Genomic DNA, 14,139 nt, shown 5'->3' on the forward strand with positions numbered 1-14,139 from the left:
CTATCTATCTATCTATCTATCTATCTATCTATCTATCTATCTATCTATCTATCTATCTTTCTGTCTATCTATCTTTCTGTCTGTCCATCCGTCTATTACCTCTATCTATCTATCTATCTATCTATCTATCTATCTATCTATCTATCTATCTATCTATCTATCTATCTATCTATCTATCTATCTATCTTTCTGTCTGTCTGTCCATCCGTCTATTACATCTATCTATCTATCTATCTATCTATCTATCTATCTATCTATCTATCTATCTATCTATCTATCTATCTGTCTGTCTGTCTGTCTGTCCATCCGTCTATTACCTTTATCTATCTATCTATCTATCTATCTATCTATCTATCTATCTATCTATCTATCTATCTATCTATCTATCTATCTATCTATCTATCTATCTATCTATCTATCTTTCTGTCCATCCGTCTATTACCTCTATCTATCTATCTATCTATCTATCTATCTATCTATCTATCTATCTATCTATCTATCTATCTATCTATCTATCTATCTATCTATCTATCTATCTATCTATCTATCTATCTATCTTTCTGTCTATCTATCTTTCTGTCTGTCTGTCCATCCGTCTATTACCTCTATCTATCTATCTATCTATCTATCTATCTATCTATCTATCTATCTATCTATCTATCTATCTATCTATCTATCTATCTATCTATCTATCTATCTATCTATCTATCTATCTATCTATCTATCTTTCTGTCTGTCTGTCCATCCGTCTATTACATCTATCTATCTATCTATCTATCTATCTATCTATCTATCTATCTATCTATCTATCTATCTATCTATCTTTCTGTCTGTCTGTCTGTCCATCCGTCTATTACCTCTATCTATCTATCTATCTATCTATCTATCTATCTATCTATCTATCTATCTATCTATCTATCTATCTATCTATATTTCTGTCCATCCGTCTATTACATCTATCTATCTATCTATCTATCTATCTATCTATCTATCTATCTATCTATCTATCTATCTATCTATCTATCTATCTATCAGTAATAATTAATAATAATGTTGCTTATAACAGTGAGGCAGTTTTATATCGAATTATTATTATAATTATCATTATTAATATACTGTAAATCATTTAGAAATAGTACTGTCCCCAAAATAAAAAAAAATAGGAATTGTCATATTTTAGCATATCATTTATTATTTAAATTGTGAAATAAAATGAACAAAATGTAATGATTTCAAATTGATTATTTAATTAGATTTTTCACATTAAAAGAATGGAAACGAGATTTTTTCACATTATGGTAATGCTGGGAAAATGTGCTTATTTCTTTTACTCTGGGGTGAAACATGACCTTAGAATTTCTGTGTCTGAAAATCTGCCACACCATCACCAGTTTTGCATCTTCATCACCCCATTACCCCCCCCCCCCCATCCCATCATGCTCTGCTGCACAGGCTGTGGCATCTCTGTGGAGACTCAGAGCGAGCTGAAATCACAGCCCATGTTGGCCTGTAGATCTAAACGCGGGTGTTCGCAGGATGAGGTGTTGATGCAGCTTGGCCGCTTCAGAAAGTCGATTTTGAGCTCCGCTCTGCGTTTTTTTAGGTTGCGGATAGAAAGATTAAACATTTCTCTATGAATTATGCAGCATTACAGGCTGGCAGTCCTAGTTTGTGAGAAAATATTGGAGACAATGTGTTAATACCACAAAGTTGTAGTTAGAAATCGGGTCTGACCCTGAATTATAGTCAGTTTTAATTCGCTTTCAGTGCTGGCAATATGTTTATTTTGGCTTCTTGACGTAGCTCCACATAAGAAGCATCACACATCTCTGTGTAAATCATTTGTAAGAATCCATTCTTGCATGAATTGGGAAGGATTGTTTTGGGAATGTTTCCAGAAATCTGTTTTGCTGGTGTTTGGTGCATCAGGCCTGTTGTCAGTGTCATTCGCTCTTTACACAGGGTTTCAGGACGAGAGAAGGAGGTCTGGAACATGTTGCCAGCGGGTGCTGTTGGTTTGTTGATGTAGAGGAGTGTGTTTGGCCTGTGTGACCCGCTCAGGATGTGATTAATGCTCTCCTCACTTTGAAGTTTGTGAAGTCTTTTGTCAGATAGAAATAGTTCAGAAACAGTGTAATGATGCGGCGAGCAGCTGTTTCGAGACACATGTGTGCACATATATACTGAGCTCTACACGTTGGAAACCATTTTGAACATCTGGCTGCTTTTCTTTCGTTTAAACCTGTAAATCTATCTATCTATCTATCTATCTATCTATCTATCTATCTATCTATCTATCTATCTATCTATCTATCTATCTATCTATCATTCTATCGTTCTATCGTTCTGTCTGTCTGTCTGTTTACCTATTTGCTTGCTTGCTTACTAAAAATAATTTCCAGCAATCCAGAATCCATGTGGAGTTTCACTGTTCGAAAAGTTTGATAACGAAAACTGTGCTGTGTGGCTAATTAAATGTAAATAAATGACTGTCATTGTTCATGTCGCTTTGTACAGATGGTCAGATGTTCTTCTTCAGTTGAAGGATGTTCTTTGGATCATACTGAATCATGCTGGAGAACATGTAGTTCCAGTGCCGCTTCATTAAAGCAAAAGAGACACACGGCAAAAACAGCATTTTTGTATAAAATTAGAAATGAATGCAAAATAGCTAGACTAGCGCTTTCAGATGTCTAGACCCCATTGTATAAGCATGTCTGTGTGTGTGTGCACGCGCACTGACACATGGCACATGCAGCTGTTGTCACGCGTGTTATTTTGTAATAAACTCAGTAGCTGAAATTAAACCCACAGACTCACCCGTCCCGCTCAGATCACTGAATAAACACATGCATGAATTCAGACACTCTCATTTATCTCGATTGATTCAGTGCTTCAGTTGTGTACATTGTTTTGGTGTGTTTTGTCTATTTATTGTTTTATTTCTTTATTTTTAATTAGAATAAAAAAAGGCAGAGAGTTATTAGCAAGGATAGCAGACACTGATCCACACATCCATCCCGATGCTGTGTGTTTGTACTGGTCAGTTTTTAATGAGGTTGTGAGGGATGAAACTAGGCTAATGCTCATTAGCAGCATACTAAATGAGGCGTGAAACGACGCTCAGGTGAATGTGTTGATAAGGTCAGTGATGACTCATCAGTGTTTATCAGCAGTAATATCACGGCACAGAGTTATAATGGTCATCTGAGATTGACTTCCATCGTCTATCACATCTTTTTTTTCATGACCTTTTTCATTTACATGCTCCTCCTGTTTGCCATTCTTCAATCTGCATTTTTTAGGGGAAATGTGAAGATTTTGACTTTATATTATTTGTAACTCACCTCGCATGCCGCAGATTAGCACTGACCACAATGATAAAAAAGTAATGATTGATTGATTGTAGGGCTGCACAATATATCAAAATTATCGAAATATCGCAGATGTATATATTGTGATATGTATATTACAACGGCTTGCAATAACTGGGGTCGTGAACAAAAGACAGAGAGAAAATCACTCACTGCTCTTGGCTGAATAACTTTTGTAGCTTTAATAAGAATCAGTATATATTTAATTCATACAGTGAAAACTAAGTACGGTAGTGTTTTATTTTTACATTTGATTATTCAGTTTCTGTTGTTTAATAACCCTAATGTAGGATAACCTGAAACCCTGAACCCTGTGGTTTACACTGATGTTAAAATAACACTTCTTATGCTAGAGTAAAACACTGATGACAGAGAAACAATCGGGAGTTATTTCGCAATAAACAAACTAAAAGTGTACATAACAGTTAAAAATGGTGACGTCAGTAAGATTTTTTTTTACTGAAATTAATATTTTTATTGAACAAGAATCGACCCATTAAATTGATCAAAAGTGACAGTCAATGGTTTTACACTGTTAAAAAAAAAATAAACTATTTGATTTAAATACTGTTCTTTCAACTTTGTTCATCAAATAATTCTGCATAAAATGTATCATGGTTTCCACAAAAATATGAAACTGTTTTCAACATTGATAATAATAAGAAATGCTTCTTGAGCAGCAGATCAGCATATTAAAATGATTTCTGAAGGATCATGAAGACTGGAGTAATGATGCTGAAAATTCAGCTTTGATCACAGGAATAAATTACAGTTTAATATGACATAGAAAACAGATGGCCTATGATAAAGTTTTACTGTATTTTTGACCAAATAAATGCAGAATAGAATTAAAAATCAAATCATTTTGAACAGTGGGCTAGTGTACAATAGTGCATTTACTACAATTAGGGTAGTTTGGTAAAAAGTCACTGACTAATTACAGGCGAGTTGAGAGCACAAATCACGAAATATTTTAGTGGTCATGAAAATATATATTCAGATTTCAGATACGGATGAAAATTAGCATTTGGCTAAATCCGGTTCAATGCATGAAATGTGGAAACATTTATGTTAAATATTGTACATGGTCCCTTTATAAATAAATAAATAATACATAAATAATAATTTAGCATATTAATGATGCATTCACCTTATAAATCATGACACACTGCTCTAGCTCAGGAAAGTACATGTAAGTTCAAGTGCATGCTTTTAAAATTAAAAAGTATTGGTATCGGTATTGGTATCGATATTGGTATCAATATCGGTGATACTGGCCCTGTATTTACTTGGTTTCGGATCGATACCAAATTTTGCAGTATCGCCCACCCCTACTCTGTACTATTGATTTGAATTGAATCAGAATCAGTTTCAATGAATGAATCAGAATGAAATGTGACTCTCGTCTCTGTTTGTCTCGTCCAGCCACCATCACCAGCTCCTCAGAGAATGACGACCGCAGCGGCTCCAGTCTGGAGTGGGGTAAAGAGGGCAGTTTGAGGATCAGCGCTCAGCATGTGCTGGCTCAGACGGCCACACGGGCAGACACGTGCTCTCCGGTGGCCGAGGAAGAAGCGTCAACGTCCGGGACAGTCTCCGTGGCTAAGAAGACTTCCGAGGGACCCGTCCACTATCCCACACAAAACTCGTCCAGTCTGATGATGCCTCGGCCCAACTCAGTCGCAGGTAAGAGAGATCAAAACAACAGCTGATTGTATTTACCATCAGGGTCGTCCTGTGATTCCTGAGGTGATGACTGACGCATGACTGCTGGAATGAAGGGAAGCAAAGACTTATGGGAAGACATTGCCACTACTTTAGGAGATTGTGAGAGAGCCCATTATCAGGACACACATTCTTTCTCCTGTTGCTCCTTGAGGAAGCAGATACGTCGGGCAGCTGTTGCATGTGTGTGTGAGTGTTGGCTGGCTTCTGTCTTTAGCATCAGATCCACATTCCTCAGGCTGGTCCGACTGATCATGTGATCTTTCCCACTTCTCTGTCAGTTGGGCGAATCGCGCGAAAACATGTTGCATTTCACACCGAAATCAAGAGAAAGAAATAAGACATTTATGAACATTAAATATTGCATTGGGACATTATTTTCATGACATTAAAGCATGTTTCTCACAAAAAAATACTGTAATACAAGCAAAGCATTTTCATTGGTGCAATTTGATAAAAATATATTGTTTAGGTCTTTATACATCATATTTGTCGTACTGCATTTAAAGTCAACATGATACACCATTCACAACCAATTTTAATTGGAGAATTAAAAGTTACATTTTAATGAAATATTCTGAATAATTTTCTTTTTCTTTGGAATAATGTGCACTAATGAATCATGCACAATAAAACCAGGAACATTTATCGAAGTGAAAAGGATCGTTAGATGCATCAGCACTGTAATACATACAAATACTACATATTTTTTTTAAAGCTTGTTTATAGGAAGTGTATGTACTTTGCACTACTATACAATTTTTTTTCTTAGTGAACAAATCTTTCTTATGTGGCCTGGACATGTTTCATGATTATGATTTTAGAGATTTGTCTTGGTTTTATGTGTTTGGATGATCATGAGGCTTGTAGTTCTCTCAGAACCCAATGCTGGCGACGAACGCTGATGTTCTGATGTCTGCTGAAGCAGGTGTTGGTGAGAGAGATGAATGTGTGTGTTTGGTTTTGGTATATTTTGATGTGTGTGTATGTTGTGCGAGATAAGGTGCAGAAACACTTCTCATAAAAAGCCGCCAGTCATTAAAATGAGCGAGTCGACGTGAAACAATAAAAAAAACGGTTGGCATCATAAAGCATGTGCAGTTGTCAAGGTTAGGGTATGTTTTCTTTAGACTGTGTGTGTGTGTGTGTGTGTGTGTGTGTGTGTGTGTGTGTGTGTGTGTGTGTGTGTGTGTGTGTGTTCAAATCTACATTTTGTACACCTGCTTGCTTTTACTCATTTCACACCCTGTTTGGCCTCAGCGAATAAAGCATTAATCTTTACTGAGCGTTTGATAGATCTGTAACCTCACTACTTTCACAGCTGCCGATGTGTTGTTACCACACACACACACACACACACACACACACACACACACAACATCTACGGATGGGAACCAGGGAATTTTATGATTCAGGTTCCAATTTACATTCTGCTTAATGATTCTAATACTGTAATGACTCAATTAACAATTATTGTATTCAAAACAAATAACAAATCATTTTAAATGCTTTGGTAGCAGAGTTTTATTTAATTATTTATTTATTACCATCAAATCTGCCCTCTGAATATGTATCTTTAACTACATGTTGTCATATTGATTTAAGCCTTAAATGCAATATAACATTTTGAGCGGGTCAAGAACCACTCGGAATGATTCAGCCAGTGAATAAATCATTAGATCATTTCCAATGGTACTCAGCATTGATTCTGTGTAGATTAAACATTGACAGAGTATTTTTATATTCTATCAGCAGAATGCAGACATTCGAAAACCATCTTTCAGTATTTTTTTTTCTAGATACTGTAAGAACCGGTTAACCGGTTACTTACAGTCCTAACATATATATATATATATATATATATATATATATATATATATATACACACACACACACACACACACACACACACACACACACACACACACACACACACACACCGTATTTTCCCGGACTATAAGTCGCTCCGGAGTATAAGTCGCATCAGTCAAAAAATGCGTCATGAAGAGGAAAAAAAACATATATAAGTCGCACTGGGCTATAAGTTGCATTTATTTAGAAATTTATTTCACACAAAAAACAATGTTACGGACGGGACAGTTCGCCATTACGGACGTGAGCGCTCTGAAAGCGGCACTAAAAGACTGCTTTAAAACTTTCACAGAGACCTCAAACAGAAAGCACAAAGCCTGTCTTTAAATTTAATTTAATTTAGTATTAATTGTATCTTAATTTTAATCAATGTTTCATCAACCAATTGCCTGGATTTAATAAATAAGTAAATATATAGTAGAATATAGTAGAATATAGTAGAAATTAGATAATCACGACACGGAGGCGCCGGTGCGTGAACTGGTGCTTGTCTCATAAATGAACCGAAACTCAGCGTATACGGTAGCCTACTTGCCTCACAGACCTGAGAAATATATAGAAAGCTTGAAATGTCTACTTTTAAACAGAACAATTCAAAATGAAAGAAAACAAGACTGCTCTCTGCTTATGTAATCCGTGTGAAATGTGCATTTCTCTTTGGCGCGTTCACTACTGCGAAGATCGCGAGTCAGCATCGTCAACTTCATCTTTGCAGCCGACACTGACACAGAAAACACTTGTTTATTAGTAAACAATTAAAATGTCTCCTTGCTATATTTGACATATTCATAATCATTACTTTTGCTGGTTCTTTGTGACAGCTTTTAGGTGCTTTATTGGCAGTGCCACCCTCACATGTTACATGAACGTGTCACCACCGCATCAGCACTGAAAACATGGAGATTTTTTTCTTTTTGGGGGCATTTTGTTTGTGTTCAGGCTTTCTCAGTTGTGTTTAGGTTAATGTTTCAGTTAACAGTTTTTCAGTTGTTTTCAGTAAATTTTTTCAGGGGTAGGCTACAGGAGCAGCATAGAGTACTCTCGCGGCCCTCTCTCAGGACCCTGTTCAAAATCCTGCCGCGCCACAGAGCATCATTTACATAGTTTTATATTAAATCCACATTATATTTGTCTCATATCATATCGATCATTAATGTATATACTAACTTCACCCTGTGCTGCAAGATACATTTAGTTTTACATTCATTTACAGAAATCAGCTGCGTGGATAAAAATTGCTGATGTTATCGGATTTTCAGGTGAGATTCTCAAATAATTCAGTTAATGTACGCCCTGAGGTAAAGTGTTCAGACTGCAGACTCTGCAACGATTGTATTTATTGTAAAGGACAATCACAACATAGTATACAGACATTATCTTAATTTCATAATGTCCTTAAACATAATAATATTGCTGGCCATAAACTGAGCGATAAACTAAATCTAATCTATGAGTTCTTTTCAGTTGATTGAACCAGTTCACAAATCGGCCTAAGTGATTCATTAATGGATTTGTCGGAATCTAAATTTAAAAGTCTGTACCCAGTCATCACAGATGTCTAGAAAGTTCATGGACGTTCATTGGTCAAAAATGAAAAAAAAGAAAGAAAAAAAGATTAAAAGTCTACAAAAGTTCTCAGATTGACATTGATAGAATATTCGCCATTCAAATCCAAGCCGCCAGTGATGATGTCATAATGTGCTGTGGCACTAGAGCTAAGCTTTTACTGGCCATTCAAACAGGAAGTGCATTGCATTCGCACTATATTTTAATTATTGGTCTGTACAGTATATTTTTGTCCTTGATGGATCTTGACAGCATGAAGTTTGGAATGGCATTATGGTGAATAAATGATGACGGAATAGGTTTTTGTGTGTGTGTGTGTGTGTGTGTGTGTGTGTGTGTGTGTGTGTGTGTGTGTGTGTGTGTGTGTGTGTGTGTGTGTGTGTGTGTGTGTGATCTGTCCCTTTAAGTGTTCTGGAGTAAATGGTGCTGTCAGTGGAGATGCTGCTTTAGTCATGTCTGTCTGGGATTCTCAACCTCACTGAATAATCATTCCGTTTAATTTCTGAGACCGAACTTCATTTGTGTCCAGGCAACCGATCCATTTACTGGACAGCTCATTAAGACCACAGTGAACACACACTCTCCCCTCTCTCTCTCTCTCTCTCTCTCTCTCTCTCTCTCTCTCTCTCTCTCTCTCTCTCTCTCTCTCTCTCTCTCTCTCTCGCTCTCGCATAAAACAAAGACCCCATTTTAACCGCTCGCATATTAGAATGAGTCACAAATCTCGCTCATGTCAATCCACGATGGCTCTGCTGTTTCGGCTGATTTTTTTTTTCTTTCCACATATGAATTTTCCTCTTACAGGCGAGAACGTAAGAGCCACAAAACAAAGAACTTGATTTTTGAGTGTGTGCAAAACTCTCTGTAATGTAGAGCTAGGCGATATATTGATATTCCCAATAGAAGAAGAATAGAAGAAAAAGATATTCCCAATATATTTGTAATGTAGTATAAAAATGAGCAACTTTGTGAATATGATTTAAATGTGATGTTTTATTTGGCCATTATCTTCGTAAAGACAGTGTAATTAGATCAGTCTCACGATTTATTCCTTGTCACATGACTCACAAGTGTGACAGCGCATGCTTAACCCAACACTTGATTTCTTGCGTTGATGCATTCGGAAATATTTCAGAATGCAAAACAATAATGCATCAAGTAATATAAGAGTTGGATTCTCAGCATTGCCACAAGGGGAAGTGTAGTGGACACTAGCGTTAATTCTGCTTCTGCTTCTGCTGTCATTTCTGCAAACATTTGAAGAGTATCTAGCAAGTTAATTAAGCTGTCAACATTTATTACCTGTCAACACTAACAGTTTATAGCTAGTTGCCTTAATAATAGCACATCTGGTTTGCATCTCCCCCTTGAGTACCATTACAGTAATGCAATAATGCATGTTAAATATGTTCAGCAGGTTTGTGCACTTTCAGTGTATTGACTAAACATTTCAGTCTGCCTTTTGTGTACGGGTGTGGAGTTTGTTTATGACTTAAGAATGAGTTTTAGTGTCTGTAATTTAAACTTCAATAGAAGAAACAATATTAGAGTTGGATTCAATTCTGAGATTCATTCCAAAACTGTCTATTGGAATGGATGAATGTTTAATTGAAGATCTGTTGTTTGTTTGTTGTGGTGATGTCTCTGAGCATATACATCAATATTCAGGACAAAAGTTGTCATAAAGCTGAAAAATGGCAGGATATACAGATTTTAATTTTAAAGTTTGTGAAAGAAGTCCTTTTTGTTCACCAAGCCTGCATTTATATGCTCAAAAATACAATAAAAACAGTAATATTGTGAAATATTATTATAATCTAAAATAACTGTTTTCTGTGTGAATATATGGTAAAATGTAATTTATTCCTGTGATTCAAAGCTGAATTTTCAGCGTCATTACTCCAGTCTTCAGTGTCACATGATCCTTCAGAAATCATTCTAATATGCCGATTTGCGAATAGTTGTGCTGCTTTATATTTTTGTGGGAACCATGATATATTTTTCCTGGATTCTTTGGTCAATAGAATGTGCAAAAGAACAGCATTCCCCAAACTTTTGCATGGTAGTGTATTTTATGGTTGTGTGTGGGACACGTCCACGTTTAATATCTAACGTCAGGTGTTTAAAAAAATAGTAATATTGATTATGATTCTTGTCTTTGCAAACAGCACTAACAAGCTTAAACAGTGAATACACACACCAACTGTCGGCACTACATGAGCTTAATTAGAATCAAGAAAGCAAAGAGCTCAAGTTAATTAAGCTGATTTGCTATTTAAAATGTGGAAAATGAAAAACAAAGTGTCATTTACGGCATGAGCACACGGCAGCTGGACATGTTGCCATACGCATCCCTGCAAACAAACATGCACACATGCAATCAGACCAAAGCCAGGTCTGTGTTGTTCTTGCTGGTAGGTCTGTTCGATCGCCCTCTTAATGACCGTGAGCCTCCAAAAATAACGGACATAAATCTATAATTGTATTATCTCACAGCAGGACACGTCTGCAGAACATCTCTCCTCACCTTCTGCACGCCAAGTGTGCTCACCGTCTGAAATACAGCCGAGAAGCGGCAGACGGGATGGCATGCATGTTCTTAAATTAAAAAAATAGTGCTGAAGGAAGATTTGAAGCATCTTCACGCTGATCACGCCTGACAGATGATGGTCAAGTCAAGTCACATTTATTTCTACTGCGCTTTATCCACATTATTCCTACGCCCCCATGACGCCTTGCGTGAATTATGGGTGTAACTTCCGTTAAGCTGTAAACAATCAGTGAAAGACTAGCTCTATGGACGCAACAATATATATTTTTAAACTGTGTACAATGACATTACATTATTCTACTCATCCTTCGACCATTGAACATTTAAAAGGACATTTAAAAGTGTAAAAGCATCAACAAGGTACTTTCAGCAGACCATGAATAACCCCAAAAGTGTGAATCTTTCCAAAGCAAAATCGGACGGTTAAAGATCACTGTGGTAATCTGTGTTATGTAACATACGTTGCCTTAATAAAAAAAAAAAAGTATATATATATTTACTTCAGCATTGCGTGATACTATTTCAAAGTGATTTCAGTCATTTTGACAGATAATAAATTGTATTTACCTGTAAAAACAAACCTGGAAAGAGACGTGAGGATTTGGGGAGATAAAAAGAGAGATTCTTCGTGCATTCCATTAATGGCATATCATAAATTAAATGGGAGAACAGACCACAAATGTGCAGTATATGTTGACCTTTTTCATACTATTACAGCGAAATGCAAAAGGAAAAACTTAAATAATCATGAGGAAAAGAAAGCAGCGACTGAAAAGAGCTCTTGCCATAGATATTCTTGTTATAACATGTCACGTTAAAATATTAAGTGTTACGTTATTCTCATGTTATTCTTAAATAAATCATGAAGGAAAACTGACAGCTCATTGAGTCAAACTGACAGATCAGCTTTATTTGTAGGGCAATCTTATGATTTGAAATGATTCGTTTCAGTCTTTTTGAATGGAAGTTTCCCAAACCGGAAGTGCCACCCATAACTCATAACGCAGCAAGATCGTTAGGAATAAGGTGGATACAACACAGATTGTCTCAAAGCAACTTCACAGTAGTAAATAAAGAAGACGGTGTCATTATTCAGTGTCCACAATTCAGTTTGAGATTTGTTCTCATCTGATAGTGTCAGTGCAGCCAAACTGAATATTAAAAGTGGTTTAAAAATGTATTTTAAACCTCTGATTTAAGATGATAGGAAATATGTCTGTCAAGCTCCAGAAAGCATCTAAAATGTCTCCTTTTGTGTTTTGGTGAAGTACTTCTTGAAGGCCGAACTTTGAGTGGTGAAAAGTAAGTGCTGTGTAATAATATATCAGGGCTGTTTGGTTGAATCAGTGCAGAAGTGGAGGGTTTGCAAGTGTTTTTACATATCAAACTCTCTGTCGCTCCTCACAGGACTTGTACTGATATGAGGCAGCAGTTAGGAAGCATCTATGCCTACGTCATTCCCTCTCTTTCGCTTTTACACTCTCTCTTTCTCAGAAGATGAAGAGACCAAGGCAGATGGTGTTTCGGCGAGAGATGAAATTCTGCCGTTCTTCTTATTTGCTCTGTGGTCTTCGGAGATTCGGCAGAAGCGCATGCTTAAGATTTCATCTGCTGTGCGGAGGCATCAGTCCAGAAACTTTAGAGCATCTTTAATCCATCCGTCCAGATGGTTCTGCACACATGGGGCCGGCCACTATTCACAATTTTAAGAACTGGCCCCTGTTCAATTCATCAGTGGGGAATTGAATTGGATTGAATTGAATTGGTCACGTCGCACAGGATGTTGAATAGGAGTTATAATTGAAAGGACAGGAAGGAGAATTTACTGAATCACAATTAAAAGAAGTTCAACACAGTCGCAGCAGAGGAGTTCATTAATCCAACATAATTGACAATCAAATCTACTGATTAGACTTATTTTTTCAGCACTCTCAAAACAAATTGCCATACAACTTCACAACATAACTTTTTATCTATGTATATATTTATAATAATATCAAATGAAAATGATTCATTATAATATGTACAATTATATATATATATATATACACACACATACATATGTACATACATACATACATGCATACATACAGAGGTTGGACAATAAAACTGAAACACCTGGTTTTAGAGCTCAATAATTTATTAGTATGATGTAGGGCCTCCTTTTGCGGCCAATACAGCATCAATTCATCTCGGGAATGACAGATGCTAGTCCTTCACGGTGGCTAGAGGGATTTTAAGCCATTCCTCTTCCAGAACAGTGTCCGGGTCACTATGTGATGCTGGTGGAGGAACCGTTTTCTGACTTTCTCCTCAAAATTGGCTCAAAAATATTTAGATCTGATAGCTGTGCAGGTCATGGGAGATGTTCAACTTCACTTTCATAATAAAAATAATAATACATTTTATTTAAAGGCGCCTTTCTCGGCACTCAAGGACACCATACAGGGATACATAAGACATTTAAAAGCAGAAAAAAATAAAGAATAGAACAACATTAAAAACAACAGAAAGAGGCAGAGCAATTGACATCAAGTGAGATTGTTTTGAGTTGCAATTTGAAATGGGAGAATGAATCGATGATTCTGAGTTGGGGTGGTAATGGTTTCATGTTCATCAGCCATTCTGTTACAAGTCTTGCTGTGCGTATTGGTGCATTATCAAGCTAAAACAAGGCACCTCCTTCAGGGTACAATGTTTAAGCCGTTCGGTGCACTTGGCCCTCCGGAACTGTTCGGTAGTCCTTGGCAGTGCCACAGTATCAATGCCATGATATTGCAGCCCAAACCATCACTGATCCACCGTCGTGCTTCACTCTGGGCAATATCAGTCTGGTTGTTACGCCTCTTTGTCCTTCTCCACACCGTAACTCACACAGATGTAGGAGAAAGACACATCCGAGACAATACATGTTTCACATTGTCCACAGCCCAAGATTCGCACTGTTGGCACCAATGAAACCAACATTTCGCATTGGCACGAGTGACCAAAAGTTTGGCTATAGCAGCCCCTGGAGCTCCGGACAAAGACTTTTGGTGGAAACAGGAGAGT

General features: G+C 36.8%; 1 protein-coding gene across 3 annotated transcripts in view; it reads left to right on the forward strand.

The window, feature by feature from the left end:
• Window positions 1-14,139, forward strand: part of tanc1b (tetratricopeptide repeat, ankyrin repeat and coiled-coil containing 1b) — a 184,378-nt gene that overhangs the window by 89,651 nt on the left and 80,588 nt on the right. For all 3 annotated transcript variants that reach the window (XM_079881933.1, XM_079881934.1, XM_079881935.1), the window contains one exon: window positions 4,800-5,060. In XM_079881933.1, coding sequence (XP_079738059.1) covers window positions 4,800-5,060 — 261 coding nt within the window. The remainder of the gene's footprint in view (window positions 1-4,799; window positions 5,061-14,139) is intronic.

The sequence above is a fragment of the Squalius cephalus genome (genome assembly GCF_949319135.1).
Source record: "Squalius cephalus genome assembly, chromosome: 9".
NCBI classification, from domain to species: domain Eukaryota; kingdom Metazoa; phylum Chordata; class Actinopteri; order Cypriniformes; family Leuciscidae; genus Squalius; species Squalius cephalus.